The 26585-nt window shown below is 41.5% G+C and overlaps 2 protein-coding genes across 4 annotated transcripts in view; one reads left to right on the forward strand and one right to left on the reverse strand.

Annotated features, from left to right (window-relative positions):
• The window catches only part of stil (STIL centriolar assembly protein), a 30799-nt gene extending 11996 nt beyond the window's left edge, over positions 1-18803 (reverse strand). The window contains 12 exon segments of the mRNA XM_055165254.1: positions 1148-1244; positions 2490-3539; positions 5049-5154; positions 5257-5360; positions 6512-6653; positions 6754-6840; positions 6928-7011; positions 8877-9118; positions 10265-10434; positions 10528-10643; positions 14204-14314; positions 18289-18803. Coding sequence (XP_055021229.1) covers positions 1148-1244; positions 2490-3539; positions 5049-5154; positions 5257-5360; positions 6512-6653; positions 6754-6840; positions 6928-7011; positions 8877-9118; positions 10265-10434; positions 10528-10643; positions 14204-14314; positions 18289-18368 — 2389 coding nt within the window. The 5' untranslated portion in view covers positions 18369-18803.
• Positions 18804-23576: 4773 nt separating this feature from the next.
• The window catches only part of ptbp1b (polypyrimidine tract binding protein 1b), an 81655-nt gene continuing 78646 nt past the window's right edge, over positions 23577-26585 (forward strand). For 2 of the 3 annotated variants that reach the window (XM_055165206.1, XM_055165207.1), the window contains exon 1: positions 23577-23678. In XM_055165206.1, the coding sequence (XP_055021181.1) occupies positions 23610-23678 (69 nt within the window). In that variant the 5' untranslated portion in view covers positions 23577-23609. The other variant, XM_055165208.1, reaches the window with a different exon arrangement.

A 26585-nucleotide genomic window follows, 5' to 3' on the forward strand; every position in this document is an offset into this window, starting at 1 on the left:
AACATGTCAGTATTTCAGTATTTGATCGTGAAAGTTTTAAGATTTGGTTTAAACTGCACAGGATTAGTGAAAATTATTTAAAACACTGTCCTTGTGTCATTTTTCTTTTCAAATTAGTGATAAATAAATGCAAAACAATCAGAGCTACAAACATTAAGCATAAATGTAACAGAATATGTTAAAAAAATACAGTTTATTGTAGGTATTGAGTATTCTGTACTTAAATACAGGATCCTGGTGAGGAGGACTAAAGGGCCGTTCACACCAAAGCGTCAAAGCGTCCAGTTTCTATGTAAAGTCGATGTGGACGTGACTAGAACGCGCGTCTTGAGCGTTTTGGCGTCGGCGGTCTAGACGCGCGTCCAAGGCGTCAGCGTCAGAAGTTGAAAATGCTGAACTTTTCGTGTCAGACGCGCCGTGTCGACCAATCAGGGACGAGTATCCAGAGACGCAGCGACGTTATTATCAGGAAGAAAAAACAGAGAACCAGAACGAGAAACACAAACATGAGCAGAGAATAAATATATACACCACAATCACCGAGACGATCACGAGGACTAAACCAGGACCGGACCAGGACTAAATACGGACCTGACCGGGACTAAACAAGGACTTGACCGGGAGTAGACCAAGGCTAGACCGAGACTAGACCGAGACCAAACCAGGACTAGACCGGGACTAAACAAGGACTAGACTAGACCGGACTAAACAAGGACTAGACCGAGACTAAACAAGGGACTAGACCGAGACTAGACCGGGACTAGACCGGGACTAGACCAGGACTAAACCAGGACTGATCCAGTGTCATTAGTGGAGTATAAATATAAATACGCCCCAGTCGTCGAGTCGATCTCCTCCGCTGATGTTTTAAGGTCATAAAAACACTAAAGTCTCTCTCAGTCTGGTCTGACATTGTTTTCGGAAAAGAGCTGGACCGGGCTCTTGTTTCCAGGGCAACGGACGCGCGTCAAGTATTTTTGTCCCGTTCGTCCACGGCGTCAAAGACGAGCGTCGGGGGCGTCTAAACTCAAACGCAAAGCCGTCCAAATAGAGGCGTCAAGGCGTTTTTTGACGCTTTGGTGTGAACGGCCCTTTAGTTGGAGGATTATTGAGCATGTTTTGGGTTGAGGAGGGGGTTGAAGCTCACCTGTGCCCACCGCGATGCTCGCTGTGCTTTTAGTCTGAGTTTCCGTTTGCTGTTGACTCGACTGGAGCTTCGCCTGAGCCTCCAAGAGCATCTGGACCTAAAGACGAGACCAGAGGAGCAGAGGAGAAGGTCAGAAGGTCAGAGGAGAGATGCTGATGCTGCAGGAGACAGAGGAGGAACACATTTTTGGCTCTTCTTCTCCCCAAACTGCCCTGACACAGAATCTGCTGACCCTCCCCGACCAGTCCTCCTGCTAAACTGCACTGAGACCTTTGAGTGAGACACAGTTGTACCAAAACTTGAACTTAATGGTGTTAAGATTTGAATGGCGGTGCGTGCAAACATGGCGGCCTCTCGCTCTCCCAGTTGTCATCTACGCACGGGACAGAGAGAAGCGTAATTTTGATTCCTTTGTATGTTTTGTACATGTGAAGAAACTGAAAAAAAAAAAAAAACTAACTTTGAACATTTAGAGGGTCAGAGGAGCAGAGGAGAGGAGCAGAGGGTCAGAGAAGAGGGTCAGATGGAGCAGAGGGTTAGAGGAGCAAAGAAGAGGGTCAGAGGATCAGAGGAGAAGGTCAGAGGAGTAGAGGAGCGGGTCAGAAGGTCAGACGGAGCAGGAGAAGAGCAGAAGGCCAGATGGAGCAGAGGAGCAGTGGAGAGGGTCAGATCGAGTTGAGTGTCAGAGGAGAGGGTCAGATGGAGCAGGAGAAGGTTTGTTGGAGCAGGAGGTCAGTTGGAGCAGAGGAGAGAGTCATATGGAGCAGGAGAAGGTCAACTGGAGCAGAGCAGCAGAGGAGAGGGTCAGAGGGTTAGAGGAGCAAAGAAGAGGGTGAGAGGGTCAGAGGAGAGGTTCAGATGGAGCAGAGGGTCAGAGGAGAGGTACAGAGGAGCCAAGGAGCAGAAGAGAGGGAGCAGAGGAGAAGGTCAGAGGATCAGAGGAGAGGGTCAGAGAGAGAGGATCAGAGGAGAGAGTCATATGGAGCAGGAGAAGGTCAACTGGAGTAGAGCAGCAGAGGAGAGGGTCAGAGGGTCAGTGGAGAGCTTCAGATGGAGCAGAGGGTCAGAGGAGAGGTACAGAGGAGCCAAGGAGCAGAAGAGAGTGTCAGAGGATCAGAGGAGAGGGTCAGAGGGAGCAGAGGGAGGAGAGGAGAGGGTCAGAGGAGGAGAGGAGAGGGTCAGAGAGAGGGTCAGAGGAGAGGGTCAGAGGAGTAGAGAAGAGGGTCAGAGGTCAGAGTAGAGGAGAGGGTCAGAGGATCAGAGGAGAGGGTCAGAGGAGCAGAGGAGAGGGTCAGAGGAGTAGAGGAGCGGGTCAGAAGGTCAGAGGAAGCAGAGGATTCACCTGTTGCTGCAGTAGCCGTAGCTGCCTGTCCTGCTGCAGTAACAGTTGGTAGGTCTCCCCAGACGACAGCGCCACCTTCTGCTCACAACACGCGTTCGTACAGACCGCGGCCGGAGGAGGCGGAGCCACGAACGCGGGCTGTCCACACGACGACGGCGCCATCACACCGGGACTCCTACTGGCGAAGGAAGGAACTGCGGCTGCTCCATTGTGCAGACACGACTGAACCAAGTTTAGATTTGCAGAGTGGGAAAGCGGAGACTGGAACGAGTTTTGATGTTGCGGCAATAATTCCGTGTTTCCGGCGGAGTTATTCAAGCTCGCCGTTATCGGACTCAGCTTCCCGACGTTTTGCGGCGTGTGGAAGAGATCGAAAACCGGACTGGGCTGCGGTTGTGGAGTCGCAAGCGGATTTTGGATCACGTTCGCGTTCGTTTGTTCCGTGGTGTAGTTTTGATTCGCAAAATTTTGAGCTGGATTCGAGGGCGATGAGTGGTTATTTTGCAAAACGGGGTGAATATTGGCGGTCGGAATCGGCGTTTGGCGATTGGGGGAATGCGTCGCGAGGTGTTGCGGACTCGAGGCGGCTTGAGAAGGCGTCGCAGTTTGGGAATATTGCGAGAGAGGCGGCGTTTGTTGCGTTGGCGGTGGATTCGTGTAGGACGGCCGTCGGTTTGAGGGCGAGGAGTGACGGTTTGACGGCGAGGAATGCTTGCGTGACTGAGTTTGGTGGACATGCTGGATAGCGGGCGTGTTCTGTTGGTAGTTCTGCGGCGTTTTCGGGTTGGGTCCCGGCGTGGCGTGGATGGTGGTGCACTGGTATTGGTTGTTGGATTTGCAGCAGCAGGCGCAGTTGGGTTGGAGGTTGGAGTAAGGCGTGCTGTGGAGATTCAGCGGGGAGGCGGCGGCGGCGACGGCAGCGGCGGGCTTCCGGTCTGATGGAGGAGGCGGGGGCGGGGCCTGGGGTTTGGGCGCTGTGTTGTGATTGGACAAGAAGCTTCCGTCCATCAGCAGAGAAAGTTCGGGCACGGACGGCTCTATCCTGCGAGTCTGAAACAGAAAGAACATTGTGCAGTCAAATGTTGGATCGGCCGTTCGTTTTTCATTAAGTTCTACCTGGTGTTCAAATACTGTATTTTTCTGACTATAAGTTGCACTTTTTTTCATGGTTTGGGGTGTTTCCTTTGACTTGTATATTAAAATGTTGAGAGTGAAGAGTTGAGAGGTTCTAGTCTTGTGTGTGAGTATCTGCTGCTCCTGTTCCTCCTGAACCACTGTCACTTGGTTCTACTGCGCATGTCTCCTGCAGAAAGAGCCTCTGTCCTGTCTGTATCATGTCAGCCGATCGCACCGTTACTTCTGCACCACTGAACAATTTAACATTTACACAAACTTATAAAGACGACTGAAGAAGACTGAACACAAATGTCCCCAAAAAGAAAATCAGATTCTGCAGATTACAAACTGCAAGTCGTGAAATCTGCAGCTGAAAACAAAAATCGAGCAGCAGAAAGAAAGTTTGAAGTGAGCGAGAAACTTTATGACACCGGGAGGATGCACCATGAAACTTTCCTGAAGTCACTGGATGGATGGACAAATCCTGGACTTCAGTGACACCGAAACCATCCTGTCGGGATTCAGAAAGACCCGAATAATTCTAACTGGAGCTGATGAGGAGTCTGACAACAGCGACACAGAAGAGAAAGTGAAGCTTCGTTTACCTCCGGAGGTCGAGGAGTTGTTCAGAAGTGACACCGAGGATGAAGAATTGAATGGATTTAGTGATTTGGAGTGAGATGGAGAGTTTGTTAAACTTGTTCTGTTCTGTTGTTTATGTTATAGTTTATCTGAAGAACTGTTCATATGTGACGTTAACAGTCTGTTCTTCTCTCTTCTATTGTTTTTACTACAACTTGACTTTACACAGGAAATGTCGGTTCTTGGTTTCTGATTTTATCAAAGAAATTTCCCCCAAAAAGTGTGACTTAAACTCCAATACAACTTATATGTTTTTTTCGTCTTCATTACACATTTTTTGGCTGGTGCGACTTATGGTCTGAAAAACACAGTAATTTCTTCCATCATGGTTTGTGTAAATGTCATTCTGTTGCTGGGGAAAAATTATAATGTACTTTTGTATTTTTGCAAACTACTCATTTAATAAAGATAAATACAGGGGTTAATATGTTTTAGAATTTACAGATTTAATTAAATTTATGCATTATTTTTCAGTGAAGCCATATATAAGAGATTCACTTGATTAAAACTAGGAATATGATGTGATAAAAAATAAACTTTAAAAAGGACTCAAACTAAAATGTATTAACTAATGATACAATACAAGAGACTGACCCTGCCCATTAAGGGATTTAAGACTATGATACTCCTCCCAAAACTGTAAAATAGCTTATTAGTAGCACATCAGTAGAATTTTTCATCTGTTATATTTTTTACTGAAACTGCAGATTGTTGATTCATCTGCGCTCCACCTAAATGTGTTCTAGCTCAGCACAAACACTCAAGGGAAACACTGGGGATCAAATCGGACGCCGCACTGACCTGCTGGGCTGAGGGCAGGTGTGGACTCGGGGACGGTCTGGGAGACACGTCCTCGTCCTCCACTCCAGAGTCCTGATCGGTCACAGAGAGCGCCCCCGCTGGAGAGCTGAGGGACAACAAGAGAAGAGTACCAGTCAGTTCAAGATCACATTCACACGAAAAGAACGCAAAAGATGAAAGGTAAGGATAAAAGATAAAACGGTGAGACCTGCTGAAGGCCCTGTGCGCCTTTCTGAAGATCTCCATCTGCGCTGAGCTGCTGTCTGGGCTCAGCTCACACTTCAGAGTCTGACCCTCCACCGACGCCACCTTCTGGACACAACAGGACATGCACGGTAAACACCATACCGTATTTTGTGGACTATAAGTTAAACATTTTTTCATGGTTTGGGTGTTTCCTGCGACTTATACTCTAAACCAGGGGAGTCAAACTCATTTCGGTCCGGGGGCTGAATCCAACCTACTTTGATCCCAAAGGAGTGATGAGTGTGGTCGTGCTGGGACACCCGAATGGATTCGTGTATAGGGTGCTCTGGATTGTGGGGAGCGCAGTCGTTTTTTGATGGGGTTGGAGGCTTAAGAGCGCGTCTAATAGCTCGGAAAATACTGTAGTTTATTTATGAGACAGGGACAGTGCACAGTATACATTAACCTTAACAGGAGAGATGCATTGTGCCAGGTTGTAGCACGAGAGCTCATTTCCACCTGTAGTCCCTGATACATGTTTTTTTTTAGATTTTTAGGTTTCGAGCTGGCTGGCCGTACAGCACTTCAGAATCACACTGCTAGAGATTGAACATGTATTTAAATTTGGCAGCTGAACACATTCTGTACTGTACTGTACAGGAGACAGGAGTCCCTTGGCCAGTCAGGACGCAGCGGGAGGAACGCAATACGCATTCATACAATGTAAAAAAAAAAGGGCATGAAAAATTGCACAAAAAAATAAAATAAAATCTGCAAAACAGCGAGACCGCGAAAAGTGAACTGCGATAGAGGGAGGGACGAGTGTAAACCAGGTCTAAACCAGAACTGACCCAGGTCTAAACCAGGTCTAAACAGCGTGGAGTTCTTTGTCAGTCCTTTTGCCCGCGGTTACCTGAAGGTCTACGAGGGCACATCTCCTGCGTTTCACCGCTGCTGATATCGAGGTGATTTTAGCAAATTTGTATGAAGAAAAACCCACCACTTCAATCCAGGTAAAAAAAAAAAACCATTGTAACGCGCGTTACTCATATTTGTACCGAGTAAAATATTACTATTTTTCCCCTGTAATGCCTTAAATTACTGCGTTACAGCAAAAAGTAACACATTACTGTAATTCGTTACTTTTATAACGCGTTACTCCCAACACTGGTGGTGTGGTACACTCCATTACCTGGTACAGTCTATTACCTGGTACAGTCTATTACCTGGTACAGTCTATTACCTGGTACAGTCTATTACCTGGTACAGTCTATTACCTGGTACAGGGTGGTGTTGTGGTTCCCGGTGAGGAGCTGGTAGCTGAGTTCAGGCCCATTGACTTTACACTGAAAAAACTGAGGAGCTCTGTGTGTGGAGGCGAACAGCAGCAGGAGGAAACACCCGCTCTCTGACAGCGCTCTGGACACACACAGAACAAGAAAAGGACGTTAAAATCTCTAGAAAGTCTAATATGACTGACGGGAAAACCACAAACCGTGCGGAGAGGTGCAGTACTCACCGGTCCTGTATGGAGGCGCTGTAGAGGAAGCGCAGAGTCCAGGCCCACACCTGAGGACTGTGGACGTGAGTCACTCCACTGAACCACCTGAACATAAAAACAACACTGTCTTTACCCTCATCACTAACAAACACACTGTACAAACACACTGCAGGAGTGAACAGTTTGACTCACACTCCGACCAGAGGCAGGCTCAGCGCTTTAGGGTCTGACTCCAACAGCAGCAGCAGCTTCCTGCCCTGATCCATCGTCACAAAACTGAACAAACAACAACAGAAATCATCAGAATCCATGTATCGTTCATTCATTCATTTTTCAATATAAAACCAAAAATAAGAAAATTTAAAAAAACAACTATTTTCTTCGTTATTTGTCTCCAAAACCAAAATGAAAAAACAGATAATGATTCGTTTTTTCAGTTTTCGATTTTGTGTTTAAATGAAAAATGGAAAAAAACGGATAACGACCGTTTCCTGTTTACGTGACATCTGTGACTGATGCATACGGACTGAACCAGGACTGATCCAGGTCCGGGACCAGAGCGGGACCACAGCGGGACCAGAGCGAGACTGAGACCGGGACTGAGACCGAGATCAGACCAGAGGCTCAGAGCCCACGACAGGGCTGGAGCTCGAAGCTGAGGCTCGGACCCTGCAGAGGCTCTGAGTCAATGCTCGGAGTCTGGTTTGGTCCGGGTCTGGTCCCGGACCAGGATCAGTCCTGGTTCAGTCCGTATGCAGCACAAAAGACCAGCACCACAGTCATGAAAGTCACGTAAACAGGAAACGGTCGTTATCCGTCCTTTCCATTTTTCATTTACACACAAAATCGAAAACTGAAAAAACGAATCATTATCTGTTTTTTCATTTTGGTTTTGGAGACAAATAATGAAGAAAACAATTGTTTTTTTTCTTTTCTTATTTTTGGTTTTATATTGAAAAACAAATGAAGGAATGATACAAGGATTCAAAACAACTATTTTCTTTATTATTTGTCTCCAAAACCAGTTGTCCAGGTCTAAACCAGGTCTAAACCATGATTAAACCAGGTCTAAACCAGGTCTAAACCAGGTCTACACCAGGTCTAAACCAGGTCTAAACCAGGTCTAATCCAGGACTAAACCAGGTCTAAACCAGGACTAAACCAGCACTAAACCAGGTCTAAACCAGGTCTAAACCATGATTAAACCAGGTCTAAACCAGGTCTAAACCAGGTCTAAACCAGGTCTAAACCAGGTCTAAACCAGGTCTAAACCAGGTCTAAACCAGGTCTAATCCAGGACTAAACCAGGTCTAAACCAGGACTAAACCAGCACTAAACCAGGTCTAAACCAGGTCTAAACCATGATTAAACCAGGTCTAAACCAGGTCTAAACCATGATTAAACCAGGTCTAAACCAGGTCTACACCAGGTCTAAACCAGGTCTAAACCAGGTCTAAACCAGGTCTAATCCAGGACTAAACCAGGTCTAAACCAGGACTAAACCAGCACTAAACCAGGTCTAAACCAGGTCTAAACCATGATTAAACCAGGTCTAAACCAGGACTAAACCAGGTCTAAACCATGATTAAACCAGGTCTAAACCAGGACTAAACCAGGACTAAACCAGGTCTAAACCAGGTCTAAACCATGATTAAACCAGGTCTAAACCAGGTCTAAACCAGGTCTAATCCAGGACTAAACCAGGTCTAAACCAGCACTAAACCAGGTCTAACCAGGACTAAACCAGGTCTAAACCAGGTCTACACAAGGACTAAACCAGGACTAAACCAAGTCTAAACCAGATCTAAACCAGATCTAAACCAGGTCTAATCCAGGACTAAACCAGGTCTAAACTAGGTCTAAAGCAGGACTAAACCAGGTCTAAACCAGGTCCATGGACGTATGGACTAAACTTTGTGCTCTTGTACTTGTTCTGATTCAGCTCATGATCAGCTCTTCTTGAAAGGTTCATTTCTGTTCTGTCAATTTGACAATTTGAGTATCGATACCTGCTCAAATGAGGATCTAATTTCAGTATTACTTTAAACATGGATTAGTATCAGATTTCCCTCGTCTGAAGTCCCCTGAGCTCTGACAGTTCTGGTTCCGTCCTGACATCAGAGTGTGGTTCTTCTCCTCACCCCTTCTGTCTGCTGGTGGCCGCGGGTCGGGCCGGGCTGGTCAGACTCCGGAGCAGCGCGGTGGGGATCACGTGCGCGGCTCTCACGGGCTCCACGTGCACGCCCGTGGCCGGACTCACGCAGGACCAGGTCAGGCTGAAGCGGGCCGAGTCCAGGGCCTGGGTCCAGACCACGTGCAGTCCCAGTCTGAGGATCTGACACAGGTCCAAGGACTGACGGCCGCTGACGGACTGAAGTAAAACCTGAGAGAGAAAAACGAGACAGAGACACGACAGAAGAGGTAAAACTAAACTCAGAATGAACTCAGACAAACATATTATAACTGAGTGTTTTATGGTATATTTTACCAAATTATTTTGTTACAGCTACAGTTTTGTTGAGACCGGGACTTAGACCGGGACTTAGACGGGACTTAGACCGGGACTTAGACCGGGACTTAGACCGGGACTTAGACCGGGACTTAGACCGGGACTTAGACCGGGACTTAGACCGGGACTTAGACCGGGACTTAGACCGGGACTTAGACCGGGACTGAGTCTGGGGCCAGTGCAGGATCAGGACCAGGACTGAGACCCGAACCAGACCGGAACCAGAACGGGACTGAGACCAGGATTTCGACCAGGATTTCGTAGAGGACTGAGTCCAGGACTGAGTCCAGGACTTAGACCAGGACTGAGTCCAGGACTGAGTCCAGGACTTAGACCAGGACTGAGTCCAGGACTGAGACCAGGACTTAGGCCAGGACTGAGACCAGGACTTAGACCAGGACTTAGGCAGGACTTAGACCAGACTTAGGACTTAGACCAGGACTTAGACCAGGACTTAGACCAGGACTTAGACCAGGACTTAGACCAGGACTTAGACCAGGACTTAGACCGGGACCAGTTTAAGTCACGTAAACGGGATCTGTTATCCGTTATCTGTTTTTTCCATTAAAAATTGAAAACTGAAAAAAACGAATCGTTATCTGTTTTTTCGTTTTGGTTTTGGAGACAAATAATGAAGAAAATCGTTTTTTAATTTTCTTATTTTTGGTTTTAAATTGAAAAACAAATGAATGAATGACACACGGATTCATAAAGTTCCTTTAATTGTCTTTGGCCAAAATATGACAAACGACAAAATATGGCCTTAAAACAAACTTAAAGTTGAGTGAAGACGTGTTGCTCCACTTAAATTCAAACTCTGACTTTTAAACTGGTTTTACATTTTAACTGGTTTCTCTGGATTAGCGCCGAGTTTAATCCTTGTTGATGCCGCTGAGTCGGAGTGAAAACACAGCTGTTCGTGACACGCCCGGACGTTTCCATGACAAACGGATCCAAACAAACTGAATTGAAGCTCTTTTGGTGTTTGGTCTTTCAGAAAAAAAACTAAAAGAGTCTCACCTTAAAGGCCTGGTGCAGCTCTGCTTCTGATTGGACGGGAGCGCTGGGGTCCGAGGTGAACGCACAGGGAGCGCACACGTCTCCCGGAAGAGCCGCCGAGGGAACACGGACGCCGTTCTGGTCCCGACCCGGATCGAAACGGTCCAGGGTGACGGTCACGCCCTCCTCGTCTGCAAAAAAAAAAAAAAAAAAAACACCACAGAGCGCAGATGTAGTGCTGTTCGTTCTTCGTCTGTGAGATCGCGCGGGGAGTCGGGTCTGACCTGAGTCGACGCTCACGGAGCCGAGGAGGAAGCAGAGCGGCGCGGGTCTGGAGCTGTGGCGAATGTGTCTCTGGGCCAAACGCAGCGCCTTCTCCGTCAGCTGCACTCGAGGAGCTCTGAGCCACACGACACAAGAGTCACACATGAGATCAACACTGTACAACAATCACACTCTGCTCCCAGGGCCCCACTCCTTTTCACTGACAACATTTCAAAACTTTTCCATGACTTTTTCATGACCTAAAGTGAATTTTCCACGACTTTACAGCACCCACATGTGTAAAACTGATCAGATTTTTAGGGCTAAATATGAAAAGTTAACTCTTTCCACTCACCTCATGGTTTAGGACAGGGGTGGGTAAACTATGGCCCGGGGGCCGTAAGCAGCCCTTTAAACCTTTTAATCTGGTCCGCCGAACTGGAATAAATTACAATAATAAACCTAGTTGATGTTCTATTTTTCATTCATTTCCGGTGTTTCCCAGCAGATGGCGCACTATATATACAATGAGGTGCGGCGTCTTCTGTTGGCCGCAATGCTTTATGGGAAAGTGTTCTTACAGGAGTTATTCGGATCATGAGTGAAGTAGTTTAATATTACTTCAAAATGAAAGGAAACTATTTCTATAAAATATGTCAGTCCTTCCAAGCAAATTTTTATCATTTTAAATACATTTTTTTTGAAAATCATGTACCTTTATCAACAGTTCAAAGATCGAATAACACAAGATATGATGAAAAGAGTCTAAACAGCTCAAACTGTTAAAATACTCAACTTTTTCCTCTTAAAATGCCTCGACAAGACTTAATCCAAATGATTAAGACTTAAAAGTGTTAGAACTGTTATTTCTTCTTGTCGTCTGCACTGAAATGGAGCAAAGGATCATGGTCTATGTAGTTCCCTCTGTCTTTTTTAGCTATTGCCGCACCATAACACTTCATTTAAGCAAAAAGAGACTTGTAATTCTTTGACTTCAAGATATAAGGCTGCACTGCTTCCATTTTGAGTTGATAAAAATCAAAGACGAAAAATATATAGATGCTGAGTTATAAATCTTAACGCGTGGAACGTCGTAAGAGTCTAGTTTTACTGCATGTGTCGGTGTGTATGTGCGTGACTTTGTGGCGTGGGCTCTGTTTCTCAGTAAGACCTAATCGCTCACAATCCACCTTTGCCTGTGCTGTGCAGTGGAGCAGATCTTTTCACTTATCGTGTGTTCTGGATCTTTCGCGGCAACGTTGTAGTGCGTAGTGCGCTTCCTACATGAGCGTAAATACGAATGTAATGCAGCCGAGCTCTTAAAGGTTGTATGGAGAATTTTTTTTTGTTTCAAATTGTCAGTGATAGATTATAGAGCAGTAGCCTTGTAATTATGATGACCAAAAAAAGAGAATAAAAATTCATCAACTCTACGTGTGCTAAACATTTGCCAATTGACACTGTCGTTATCTGTGAGTGACAGGCTGTCAATCAAACTCCCTACGTTTCTAGTGTAACTGACTTGTGCGGCCTCGTGGTTTACGTACGACTGTCACCAGTCCACAGACGCAAGCTGCACAGACGCTGTTTTCACCACAACAGTAACGGCTTTTTTGACCTATATCTTCCTCGCAGTTGCCAAAGTTTGTTGCTGACAAGTCCAGGAGCAGTTTGTCCGTTTTTGAGGTCGTGAAAGAAGACAAGGGGAAAAGCAGCGAAGCCAAACTAAGGTGATCTTGAAGATTCATTCCAGCGATGGCGCGACTGAAGACGAAGGGTCTAAAGACTGAACCACTGGTCCACAAATTACTCTGGCAGGAAACTTCTGTGTCTTTATTTCCAAGAGCTCTTTCAGGACACAAAGTGATATCCGCGTAATTTTCGGCAACGTGTTGTAGTAGTGCGTGCAACCTTCTCTAGTGCGCTTAACCAACACTGTAGTTAGTTGTTTACAAGTCATGTACATGTAGCGTAGTAGGCGGGAATACGTAATGTTTCAATAATGACAAACAGCGCGAGCTATCTTAACACGTCATGTCCTGTCTTCTGTCCTTCTGGCCCTTCAGTGAAATTTTAGCCAAAAAGTTTGCCCACCCCTGGTTTACGATTATAATTTTTTAACATTCAACTGTCAGTGCATTTATTGTCGTCTCTTTTTAAACAGAAGGCGGCAGACGTTCAGAAATAATTATAATCGTCTAATGAGACCTTAACAGAACGCTGGAGTTGCGTGAAAGATATAGAAAGAGATACTCAAATTCTATGACTTTCCCAGGCCTAGAATATGACATTTTCAATTTCCAGGGCTTTTCCAGGATTTCCATGACTGTGGGAAACCTGTACTACTTATGGGTACATTTTTATTTTATTTTATTTATTTTTTTATATTTTATTACTGATCGTTCTATTTTTATATTACTTATCTTTCTATTTTATTTTTTATTTATATAATTATGTCTTATTTGTCTCATGCTCTTTTTTTGCTACTTATCTAGAATTTATTATTGCCATTTATATTTCTGGGTCCAGTCAAGTGGTAACGGAGGGAAACGGGGGCCGATTTTTGACATTCAAATGTCTCTTATTCAGAAACTAGAGGGACTATTGAAATAAGTAAAGTATCAGAATGTAGGAAAGAGTTACACTCCAACAGGGTCAAGTTAAACCTGTGATATTCTTTCAAGTTGTTGACAAAAAATAAAAAAACTCATGTCGGTAAAGGAGGGAATGAAATATGCAGCACTTTTTGGGCAATAAATCCAAACAGTGATAACTCTTGGTTCTCACTTACATATCCTTAACAAACTGGTTTGAATATTTGCTTCATATAGTTTTCTACCATATGGTACAAGATTAGATTGAAAAACCTCTGACTTTTTGAGTCATGAGATTTTTTATTAAGAAAGGTCATGGTAACGGAGGGAAAATTGTGCAAACAAGTAGAAGGTGCAGGATTTTACATAATTTGTCGCTTTTTTCTTCTGAATACTTTAATATTACTTCAAAATGAAAGGAAACTATTTCTATAAAATATGTCAGTCCTTCCAAGCTAATTTTTATCATTTTAAATAAATTTTTTTGGAAAATCATGTACCTTCATCAACAGTTCAAAGATCGAATAACACAAGATATGATGAAAAGAGTCTAAACAGCTCAAACTGTTAAAATACTCAACTTTTTCCTCTTAAAATGCCTCGACAAGACTTAATCCAAATTATTAAGACTTAAAAGTGTTAGAACTGTTATTTCTTCTTGTCGTCTGCACTGAAATGGAGCAAAGGATCATGGTCTATGTAGTTCCCTCTGTCTTTTTTAGCTATTGCCGCACCATAACACTTCATTTAAGCAAAAAGAGACTTGTAATTCTTTGACGATACGATATCACGATATTTCAGTTATTGTTACATCCCTACTGACTTGCTTAGAATTTAAGAAACATTTAAGTTAGTGTGTATCGCTATGGAGTCAAATCTAATTGTACTACAGGAAATAACAAAGAAAAAGTACACACAATAAATACTGAAGAAACAAAAATGATATTCATATTATATTCGTACTGGTGAGGTAAAAGATTATAATTCTACAGTTCAAACCTTCACAATTTCACAAAGTAGGAAGAGAAAATGCAGCCCAAACCCAAGACCCACCTAAAGAACGTGACGCGATGAGGCCGAAGAAGAGGAAGAAGTGTTTTACCTGTGAGCACAAAGATGGAGGAGCGTTTTGTCTCCAGTCGGGGTCCCGTCCCACAGAGCGCATCTGGATTTAGGGAAGCTCAGCGTGGAGAGAGAGTGTGACGACGTCGGCCTGCGGGGAAAACGCCACACACAAACACGTTTCAGTTTCAGTGCGAACGCCAACAACAAGCTCAAAAAACATCAAATAGGACTAAAAGATGAGAGCAAAGATGATCACTTCACTCCCTCTGGTCCATACAAGAGATTTACAAATAGGGCTGAGCATCATCAAGAAGAAGCCGCCGATACGATACTTATCTCGATACGGTGCACTTTCAAATCGATTCGATACGAGGGATGTGCACCGCCTTGAGTCTGACGATATGATATGATATAGAAACCAGAAGTCCCCCTGAATTGTACCATTTATAGAACAGAATAGAATAGAAAGCCTTTATTGTCATTATACAGTATAATGAAACTGACAATAAAGGCTTTATTAAACTAAATTAATCTATATACATATTTAAAAGAAAAACAATAACTTTTTTAAAACTATATATATTGTATTAATTACATACGCAAGTTGCAATATGTCTCAACTAAGGCTGAATACATTTAAGAAGTTGACGATACAGTGCACTTTCAATACGATACGATACATTTCAAATCGCTTTGAAACGGTTCCAAAAAAATTAAGATAAAGGCTAAATCATGTCTGTGATACAACATTTTTTTGTTAAACCACTTCTTGTGCAAAGTTCATATGAAACAAACATTTTAATCATCAAAACAGTGAAAATGTCATATGTGTTGCAAAAAAAATAAGTTTTCTTCCACTAAACAAGCAACAAAACTGTAGCTGTGTCACAAAATAATTCAGTGAAATGCACAAAAAAAAAATACTCTTGATGATATATCGATACAGCAGCCCATGATATCGATACTGTATCATCACAATGAATGATACGATATATCGATACAGTGGTCCCTGGTTTATTGTGGGGGTTACGTTCTAAAAATAACCCGCGATACGTTAAATCTACAAGGAGTCAGCTTTATATTTTACAATTATTCTATCTGTTTTAGGTCTGTAAAACCCCTCAGCACAAACTCTATACATTTTTCTCACACAGGACAGTTACAATCCTTTTTACTTCCTTCTTAAAACTTATTGCTGCTGTCGTCCTTTTGTTATATTCCTCCTTCTTTATGTAACGAACCGATGATTCGTGGGAGGAACACAATATGCATTCATACACTGTAAAAAAAAGCATGCAAAACTGCACACAAAAAATCCGCAAAACAGCGAGACGGCGAAAAGTGAACCGCGATATAGCAAGGGAGGACTGTATTTCGATATTTTTGCACACCCCTAACATTTGTTCACACATACAAATAAAACATGCAAAAGCTTCCTGCAGTTTTCTAAGTTTCTTGTGTTGTGCTGATTACAAATTATGTTCTTGGCAGGTCAGGAAATAATTAACATTTCTCCTCAAATCCACAGTAACAGATGCTACAGGACATGGGGAACAAGAAAATGTTATTTAAAATACAATTCTGTAAGCAAATGAGGATTATATTGATATTATAAATTGAAAAGAAATGTGAAGCTTTGGGAAAATCTGTAAAAATGACATAAATGAGGCTCGACATTTGGTCTCGCAACATTCAGATTTCATTTTATTATGATATAGAAGCTGATTTTCTAACTCAAAACATCACAATCATATACAACTTTTGTCACTTGAAGACTAGCAGTTACTTTTACTTATGTAAGAGTAAAGTTACTTCAATCAAGGTGACCAGACGTCCCTATTTACTTACTGAGGACAGTCCCAGTTTTGAGTCCTGTGTCCCATGTCCCTGCAGATTTACACAAAACCAGTGATTTGTTCCAGTTTTATACAAGAAATGTCCCTATTTTACACAAATTTGATCTAAACCAGGACAAAACTACGATTAAACCAGGACTACATCAGGTCTAAACCAGGACTATTCACAATTTCTGACGAATCTGATCCCGGCCGACAGTAAAGAGGAGCATAAATTGTCTTTTGTTTTGCCAAAATACAGAAATTCATGTTTGCAAATGAGCATAAAGCAAAAAAATGCAGCGACAGAAGTTCCTCAGATTATGACTGAAGTGAGAATCCACAATCTTACTCGCTCTTTTCACAATTTTATTATTTATACCAAACATCCTGACCTGGGTTTAGAATTTTGAAAATCTGGAAGGAAATACAAGAATCCTACTTGCCCCTGCACACTGATTGATTTGTTTATTTTCGAGTTTGTGCCAAGAGAGAATCAAAAACACATTTCTCGAAAAGGAGTGAAAAGAAGAAAAACTTTGATTAACCCACTTCTATTCTTGACATAGTTTCAAAAATTATGTGGTTTCTTCTGTACACTGACAATTTTAACCCAATTTCTTTCTTTTTTGTATTGTACTATATTGTGTTTTACAGTTATTATTTTATCTCTATACTTTTTTTTTTTTTGTTTTTACTGGTACTTCGTTTTAATCTGTCAAACTACGGACTCATTCTGTGACTCGGTGTGGAATCTGTTGAACACACATTAACTTGGCAACGATCTGTGAGACGTATTTAACTTTTAAACCCTCCAACTCTGACGACAGAATACAAAAAAAAAACACACAAAAAATAACAGTGCACATTAAAAAGGAGTAATGTTATTTTGCTTATGCTTAAACTTAACAAAGCAATGAATGATTTTTACTTATTGTTTTTTACTTATTGTACTTTTTTTGTCTTATTGATTCCAGTCTCTTGTTATTTTTTATTTCTACTTACACACTCGGGTTGGGATTTTGGTATAAATAAAATTATGAAAAAATGTGAGTGACATTGTTCATTGTCGACTCACGTGTGGGTCTGTGGTTCATCTGAGACAAAGACAAGAAGTTCAGCCTGTGGATTTTGGCTAAACAAATGTAATTTATGCTCCTCTGGTTTAGAACTGAAATAGTCCGATTTTAGCCCAAGTTTAGTCCTGGTTTAAACCTGAAACAGACCGGATATAGTCCTGGTTTATGCCTAGTTTAGACCTGGTTTAGGCCTGAAATAGTCGTGGTTTAGGCCTGAAATAATCCTGGTTTAGACCTGATTTAGACCTGAGGTAGTCCTGGTTGAGTCCTAATTTAGACCTGAAATACTCCTGGTTTAGACCTGAAATAGTCCTGGTTTAGACCTGAAATAGTCCTGGTTTAGACCTGAAATAGTCCTGGTTTAGACCTGAAATAGTCCTGGTTTAGACCTGAAATAGATCTGGTTTTAGACCTGAAATAGTCCTGGTTTTAGACCTGAAATAGTCCTGGTTTAGACCTGAAATAGTGGTTTTGACCTGAATAGTCCTGAAATAGTCCTGGTTTAGACCTGAAATAGTCCTGGTTTTAGACCTGAAATAGTCCTGGTTTTAGACCTGAAAATAGATCTGGTTTAGACTTGAAATAGTCCTGGTTTAGACCTGAAATAGTCCTGGTTTAGACCTGAAATAGTCCTGGTTTTAGACCTGAAAATAGATCTGGTTTAGACTTGAAATAGTCCTGGTTTTAGACCTGAAATAGTCCTGGTTTTAGACCTGAAATAGTCCTGGTTTTAGACCTGAAAATAGATCTGGTTTAGACTTGAAATAGTCCTGTTTAGACTTGAAATAGTCCTGGTTTAGACATGGTTTAGACCTGGTTTAGACCTAGTTTAGACCTGAAAATAGTTCTGGTTTAGACCTGAAATAGTCCTGGTTTAGACTTGGTTTAGACCTGAAAATAGACCTGGTTTAGCCTGAGTTTAGACCTGGTTTAGACCCGATATAGTCCTGGTTAAGACCTGGTTTTGTCCTGAAATAGTCCTGATTTAGATCTAAAATAGTCCTAGTTTAGTCCTGCTTTAGACCTGAAATAGTCCTGGTTTAGTCCTAGTTTAGACCTGGTTTAGACCTGAAAAAAAACCTGATAAACCGTGACTGTCCAGAGTAAATAGGGACGTCTGGTCATCCTGGTCTAAGTCTAATCCCATCTAACAACTTTAAACATTATTTTCACTTTCTGGAGTCAGTTTCTCTCTTTTTTTCACCCACCTCGCTCGCACGTTCTCGGGGGTAAACACCTCTTCGTAAACCGCGGAGGGCAGAGCGCGGAGGTTCACCGGGCAGCTCATCCTCCCCGCGTCCGCCCCGAGTCGCGCCTTCAGCGGCTCGTCTCACCCGGGAAACGCCGCTCCCTCCACACGGAACCCCAAAACATCAGCCTCAAATCCAGCGAGTCAAATCCAATATCCACGTCTTAACTTCAACTAGAGCAGCAAAAATGATCCTTAAAAGAGCGAAAATGCGAGTTTGTGGAGTTTATTTGAATTAAAACATGTTAAAATCCACCGACGGCGGAGACGTAAACAACAACAACGCGTCGGCGCAGTTTCGTCGTAGCGCATCGGCGTTTTTACACGTTTCAGCTCAACTTTAACGAATTTTCTTCACATATACGATTAAAATTATATCCAATAAAGTGTGTCCGAGCCGGTGGAAAAGTTTTAATCGGGTAAAAACGTGTTAAAATCCCCGGGAGGACGCGGCGTGCGGAGGATTTCCGAGGAGGTTCGATTGTGGCGCTGTTTTACGGCGGCTCTGGCGGGGCTCCGGGATCAGCCAATAGGAAGGCGAGGATTGGGACACGTGACCAGGGAGCGCCGCGGCTTATTCGTGTGCGTGTCCGGGCAGATCAGGGGCGGGCTGGAGAGTGGAGCGACATCTAGTGGAGTATAGTGGTAAGATAAGGAAATTTTTTTTTTGAAGAAACAGAAAAAGAAAATCAGGAAAAGGTTTTTTAGTCCAGATCTTGACCTGGTCCTGGTTTAGTCCTAGTTTAGACCTAGTTTAGACCTGGTGTAGACCTGGTTTAGTCCTGGTTTAGACCTAGTTTAGAGCTGAAATAATCCTGTTTTAGACCTGATATAGTCCTGGTTTAGACCTGAAATAGTTCTAGTTTAGACCTGATATAGTCCTGGTTTAGTCCTAGTTTAGACCTGGTTTAGACCTGAAATAGTCCTGGTTTAGACCTAGTTTAGACCTGGTGTAGACCTGACTGAGTCCTGGTTTACACATGGTGTAGAACTGGTGTAGACCTGGTTTAGTCCTGGTTTAGACCTAGTTTAGATCGGAAATAGTCTTGGTTTAGACCTGATATAGTCCTGGTTTAGACCTGATATAGTCCTGGTTTAGACCTGGTGTAGACCTGGTTTAGTCCTGGTTTACATCTGAAAGAGACCTGATTTAGTTCTAGTTTAGTCCTGGTTTAATCCTGGTTTAGAATTGGTTTAGACCTGTAATAGTCCTATTTTAGCCCAAATTTAGTCCTGTTTTCGACCTGAAATAGACCTTAAGACCTTAAAACCACAAGAACAAAACCAGGTCCAGTGATGTTTACATTTTACATCACACTTATACTTTTGTGACTTATCAACGCTTCACTTCTTACAAACACAAACTCCTCATCGAACACGAAAACCACACGTCGTCTCGTATTAATCCTGTAAAAACCCCGTCGTCCCGTCGACAGGCCGCAGTCTGTTTAAATCCTACATTATTTAACGTGGAGGAGGTAATTTCCTGAAAAGCGGCGTGTTTAGGAATTATTCATCAGCTTGTTACCTGAGACTGAGCTCGGGCCCCGACAACAATGAGCTCTTTTTATTTTAAACTGACGCCGAGTCCCTAAGAACACGGACGCATCTTAGAAACAAAAATATCGTTTGCGTAATCTTGAGCTAATCGTGTTGGAAATTAGTTTGGTTACTTTAAAATAAATAAACAATAGAATAAATAGAGTTGTAATATAATAGCAGTGTTGGGAAGGTGACTTTTAAAATGTATTCTCCTACAGATTACAGATTACATACACCAAAATGTAGTTTGTAACGTAATCCATTAAATTACTTAAAGTGAGTAATGTAATCTGAATACTTTGGATTACTTGATATTGTCATGTTTTTTAAAACTACGTGAATGTAACAACCACATCCTGAAAATTCATGTTTCTTCAGTCTTTACTTGACCAGATTAAAAATATTATTGATAGAAAAATGATTTTTATATGAAAACACAATTATGTCCACACTACTGTTAGTGTCATATTGTATTAGTTTAGTCCTGGTTTAGTCTTGGTTTTAGTCCTGGTTTAGTCCTAGTTTAGTCCTGGTTTAGTCCTAGTTTAGTCCTGGTTTAGTCTTGGTTTTAGTCCTGGTTTAGTCCTGGTTTAGTCCTGGTTTAGTCCTGTTTAGTTTAGTCCTGGTTTAGTCCTGCTTTAGTCCTGCTTTAGTCCTGCTTTAGTCCTAGTTTAGTCTTGATTTAGACCTGATTTAGTCCTGGTTTAGTCCTGGTTTAGTCCTGGTTTAGACCTGATTTAGTCCTGGTTTAGTCCTGGTTTAGTCCTGGTTTAGTCCTGGTTTAGACCTGATTTAGTCCTGGTTTAGTCCTGGTTTAGTCCTAGTTTAGCCCTGGTTTAGTCCTGCTTTAGTCCTGCTTTAGTCCTGCTTTAGTCCTAGTTTAGTCTTGATTTAGACCTGATTTAGTCCTGGTTTAGACATGATTTAGTCCTGGTTTTAGTCCTGGTTTAATTCTGGCTTAGTCCAAAATGTGAAAACAGTAAAATACCACCGTGTAAACCATTTATTTCAACAAAGTAACTGTAATCCAATTACCACTCACTGAAACAGTAACTGTAACTGAATACAGTTACTGATAATTTGTACTCTGATTACATAACTCCTGGTACATGTAATCTGTTACTCCCCAACACTGTATAATAAAATAACCGTTTTGTATGTAGCATGGCCATATTTAGTGTAATTTTGGCTTCTCACATTGTTTAATTTTACTTTTATTTATTTATTTTGTAACTGTTTAGCAAATTTACTTCAACAAACAAACAAACAGGTTAACAGTACAGCTTTAAAAACACTATAAATAACTCGTATATAGTGTTTTTGCGTTCACATCGTGTAAAAAAAGAGAAAAAATCGTGTCTTTTGCGTTAAAACGGCACTAATGGATTAAACGTAATTGATCTGTTTGATGCGGACAACGCCCACTCATAACGAGCCTTTCTTCCTCTCCGCTCCGGTCCCGCCCACTTCGTCCTCCACGGCCAATCAGCGCCCAGCAAACACTCGTAACCCTTGGAAACCAACCAACGCGGACCAATCGGAGCGCGGCAACTACATCTGGACGCCATTTTGTCACCTTTGAGCAGCGGCGGATGGGGCGCTCTAAAACCCAGGCATTTCGCACGGGGGCGTGTTCGTTTTAGGAAAAATTACTAAAAACAAGAAAAAAACACGGTTAATTCTGTATCTTACTAAAAGGGAAAGTAGGTAAAATTGATGTTTGTGTTATCACAGCAGCATTTTGTGTGAAAATGGTTACTTCAACTTCTGCACAAATAATAAACCACTAAACGTAATTTCAATAATATTATTAATATATGGATCATATTTATTATTATTCTAATGCTCATTTCCTTTTCTCACTTCCTGGAAACACTACAAATGTATGTATTTGTCCACATTTTAGATTATCACTGGACAGAATGAGTCATTATAACTTTTAGATTCATCAAGGAAATAGAAATCAATTAATAACAACATTATGTAAGCTAAAAAGCTGAAATCTTTGTATAATGATATTTCAATATTTTTGCACACTGATAATCAATATAATACAGTTTTTGAACCATTTATAACAGGGGTGTCAAACTCATTTTGGTCCGGGGGCCGTATCCAACCGACTTTGATCCCAAAGGGGCCGGATCAGAAAACTCATGTCATATAAACCCCAAAAATAACAATAAGTTCAAATATTTGTCCAGAGAAACACAAATCTATTACAGAAATCTTTTTTAATTGATGAACTCTTTCTTTTACAAAATTTTATAATATTATGAACAACCTGAAACTTTAAGAAAAACACAATTTCAACACAAAGTTTTAACATGAACTTGTATGTAAATAGGAATAAGTCAATTTTTTTGGAAAATCCTGCACTCGGCTCCACTTTTCTCATGTTGGACATTTTTCTGATGAGGGTGTCACGGTCAACAGTCAAAACGATCGTCCTTTAAGAGCGTTTGGAAAGAGACAAGTCTTCATTTGTGCTGCTCTGGTGGGAGGGGCCACGTACAGAGACGCTGGAGACGCTGCTGTGATAAACACCACAGAAAATTAACAAGATTTTAATAGAAAATATAATTAAACTATTTTAGTAGAAAATCAGCCGAGGGCCAGATTAAAGGTCTTGGAGGGCCGGATCAGGCCCCCGGGCCGTATGTTTGACAACTGTGGTTTAGATAATTCTGTTGTATTTATTTATTGTTGTGATGAACTTTAACACTTTTAAATCTATTTTTTAACCATCAAAACAGTGAAAATGTCAAATGTGTTGCCTAAACAAGTTTCCTTCCTGTAAACAAGCAACAAAACTGTAGCTCTAACAAAATAATTTATTAAAATATACCAAAAAATGGTGCTATATTGATACAGCAGCCCTCTTTACACTTAACAATATGATACATCGATATTTCAATATTTTCGCGCGCCTGCTGTTTGTTTTTATTTATTGTTGTGATGAACGTTAACGCTTTTAAATCTATTATTTATCATCAAAATAGTGAAAATGTCTCATAATTTAGTAAAATATACCAAAATATACAAAAAAACCCAAACAAACAAAAAAACAGCAGCCCACGATCTTTACACTAAACAATACGATACATCATTATTTCACCCCTAATCAACATAACATATTTTTGTTGTATCTCTATTTCTATTTATTTATTGTTGTGATGAACGTTCACGCATTTAAATCTATTTTTTATCATCAAAACAGTGAAAATGTCACATAATTTAGTAAAATATACAAAAAAGAAAAATACTCTTGCCGATATATCGATACACCAGCCCACGATCTTTACACTAAACAATATAAAACAATAATGCGCACCCCTAATCAACATAATATATTTTTGTTGTGCCTCTATTTCTATTTATTTATTGTTGTGATGAACGTTCACGCATTTAAATCTATTTTTTATCATCAAAACAGTGAAAATGTCACATAATTTAGTAAAATATACAAAAAAGAAAAATACTCTTGCCGATATATCGATACACCAGCCCACGATCTTTACACTAAACAATAAACAATAATGCGCACCCCTAATCAACATAATATATTTTTGTTGTGCCTCTATTTCTATTTATTTATTGTTGTGATGAACTTTATCGCTTTAGAGTTTATTTTTAGGCGTTATATTTTGCATTATTCATGTTTTTGTCGCGTTCGTCGTCCCCACCCCCCGGGCCAAATGCCTGGGCTGTAGCTCGTCCCTTGTATTTACCCAGCGGCGGATGGGGCTGTGTTCTGCGGCCGCTGCCTCGGACCTGTTGCTTCGCAGTTCCGCGTTGTGCAATGGATGGGTGAGTTAAACCCCCTTTTTTCCGCCTTTTTCCTCCTTTTTTCCCCACTCCACCTCCGACACTTTCCGCCCGCGCGAAGCACCGAGGCGTGAGGATTTTTTATTTTTTTTTCCCGGGTGATGTTTTTACGCAAAGCGGCTCCGAAGTAGTGTTTATTATATCAGGAAGCGGACCCGTGCGTGCTTAGCCTTAGCATTAGCATGGACACGGGCCATTTCCAAGTCAACGCCGAGCTCCATCCGCACGATCTGGTAGGTACTGTGCACGTATTTAACTGCTACCGGCGATTAAAATAAAGAAAAAACACACTATTCACACGCAAACGCATTTTCCAGGGCACGTATTTACGAGTAGCGCACTGAAGTTGCCGTACACCGCCCACCGCAGTGCGTTGTGTACGAAAACATGGCACTTGTTGATGTCCAAAAACGTAATAAAAACGACTTCACGAGCTTTAAAACATCAGCCGAATTACAAAACACAGTGGTATGATTAAAGTGGCTCGTGTGACCCGCTTTGGTAGCCGCTAACATTTTATTGGGAGTCGTAAATCTTCATAAATATCAGTTTTTTACAGGACGTTTTGTCAGCCACAAGCGGAAGTCACTGTTTCTGCCCCGTGTTAAAGCTCTTCATGTTTTATTAACGACTGACAGATGTAACCCGAGTTGTTCTGGTGTCACTGACGAGTTCTGTGCTCGTTTTAATTAGAACTTCAGTCAGGTTTCTCACTAAAAATCCATCTGGCACCCGCCATGTGATCATGTGTAATTTGATTATAGCCAGATTGACATAGAGAATCAATAAATTTAATGCACCAGCAGATTAACAAGATGTAGTGGAACAAACTATTATTTTTGTTGTCGTTTGCTGACGTAAAGGTTAATAATCGCATTTTAACAACAACCAAATGTAACCAACACTTTTAGGAACATATAAATCCACAGAACGTGAATGTTTTGTTATATTTGTATAAGAAATAACGTTACCTTGTTTATTTTAAGTGTTATCTTTTGTCGTTATTGGATAATACATGTGTTATTGCCATTAACAATGATCTGACTTGACGACTTTTTCATATTATCGTCGTATTTACGCACAAAGGTTGGGTAAATGTTTGCGTTTTGGTGACTTCGGTGAATAGAATTTGGTATTAGGAGTTTCGATTTGCTGTAGAAGTTCAAAGTTCAGGTGCGATTATACTGTAATGCGTATTGTGACCCGAGCTCCGGATTAAGAAGCAGGTGTGAGTGAAATCTTAGTTTGCATACAGGAGAATAAAATATTAAAATGCGGTAGTAGTTGTTGTAGTAGTAGTAGTACGAACATCAGTGCTGCTTCTGTACTCTGAATTCTCTCCATACTTTACTATGACTATCATTTGAGTATATTTATTTATTTATTTATTTATTAGCAATCACTTTTTCTCCACTCTTTTCTAGGGCTGGGTATCATTAAGAAGTTGCCGATACGATACACACTCCTCGATACAGAGGCCACGATACGATACATATCTCGATACAGTGCACTTTCGATTTGATACGATATATTTCAAAACGATTCAATACGGTTCAATAAAAAATGAAGGCTAAATCGTGGCTGTGTTACTAAAAGTCTTTGTTAAACCACTTCTTGTGCCAAGTTCATATGAAACACAAACATTTTAATCATCAAAACGGTGAAAATGTGACGCATAAACAAGTTTTCTCTCACTAAACAAGCAACAAAACTGTAGCTGTAACAAAATAATTTTGTAAAATATACCAAAAATACTCTTGGCGATATATTGATTCTGTATTATCACATTAAACATACGATATATCGATGTTTTAATATTTTTGCTCATCCCTACTCAGTTTGAATACCGTATTTTTCACACTATTAGTCGCACTCTTAAGCCTCCAGCCCCATCAAAAAACGACAATCCACAGCGCCCTATACACGAATCCACTCGGGTGTCCCAGCACGACTTCAGTAAACTACAAAACCGCAAACACGCACGGAGCAGACAGCGACCGCGCGGCGAAAAACACCCTCAGACGCACTCATCACTCCACGCCGACGAGGAACGGAACGGAGGAACGAACCGAAAAAGCGAGCGCGACGTGCCGCTTCTAGACACGACTGAACAACTGAGTCACTGCGAACACGTCGACAATCCGTTGGTCCCAGACACACCCTCCCTACACGCCACAACTGAACAAAGCCCAGAGTCACCGTGAACGAACAAACAAACAAAACCACTCACCCATCACACTGTTGTGTTTCCTTTAAAGTCCAGTGCGGTTTATTTGTGAAAAAAGTTCGAAAATAGACCATTTAATGACAGTGCATCTTATAATCCAGAGAGCCCTATAGTGCAGAAAATACGGTAGTTATTTGCAGGTGATTTGGGTATTTTTGATCTTGCTTCTCTGATTTTACTAGTTTCTTTGGATGCGATAATTACTTAATGAATTTTATTTGACAACGCATTTGTAATTTTGGCACGATCGTGTTGAGTCTGATGTAAACAGTCGGCAGCTCGTCACAGAAGGGGGCGTGGTCTTGGTCATGGAGGATATTCTGTCAAAAGCCAATGGGAAACTTGGGACTTTTTCATTCTTAAAAAACATTTCCTGGTAGATTATGTGAATTTTAAGCACAACTAATTCAAGGCGAGTCACAACTGAATGTTAACAGACAGAATTCCGTCTGCAGTCTTGAACTAAATTACTGTTTCCCATGTGTTTGTGTCAGTAAAAAACCCTAAAGTCTGCTTTTTGTTTTTGTAGTTGTTGGTTTACAGTGGTTGATATATCACCAAGAGTATTTCTGGTATATTTTACAAAATTATTTTGTTACAGAGCTACAGTTTTGTTGTTTGTTTAGAGGAAGGAAACTCGTTTATGCAACACGTTTAACATT

Source organism: Boleophthalmus pectinirostris, unplaced genomic scaffold (assembly GCF_026225935.1).
Source record: "Boleophthalmus pectinirostris isolate CB_2022bp ecotype Guang Dong unplaced genomic scaffold, ASM2622593v1 HiC_scaffold_7, whole genome shotgun sequence".
Taxonomy (NCBI): domain Eukaryota; kingdom Metazoa; phylum Chordata; class Actinopteri; order Gobiiformes; family Gobiidae; genus Boleophthalmus; species Boleophthalmus pectinirostris.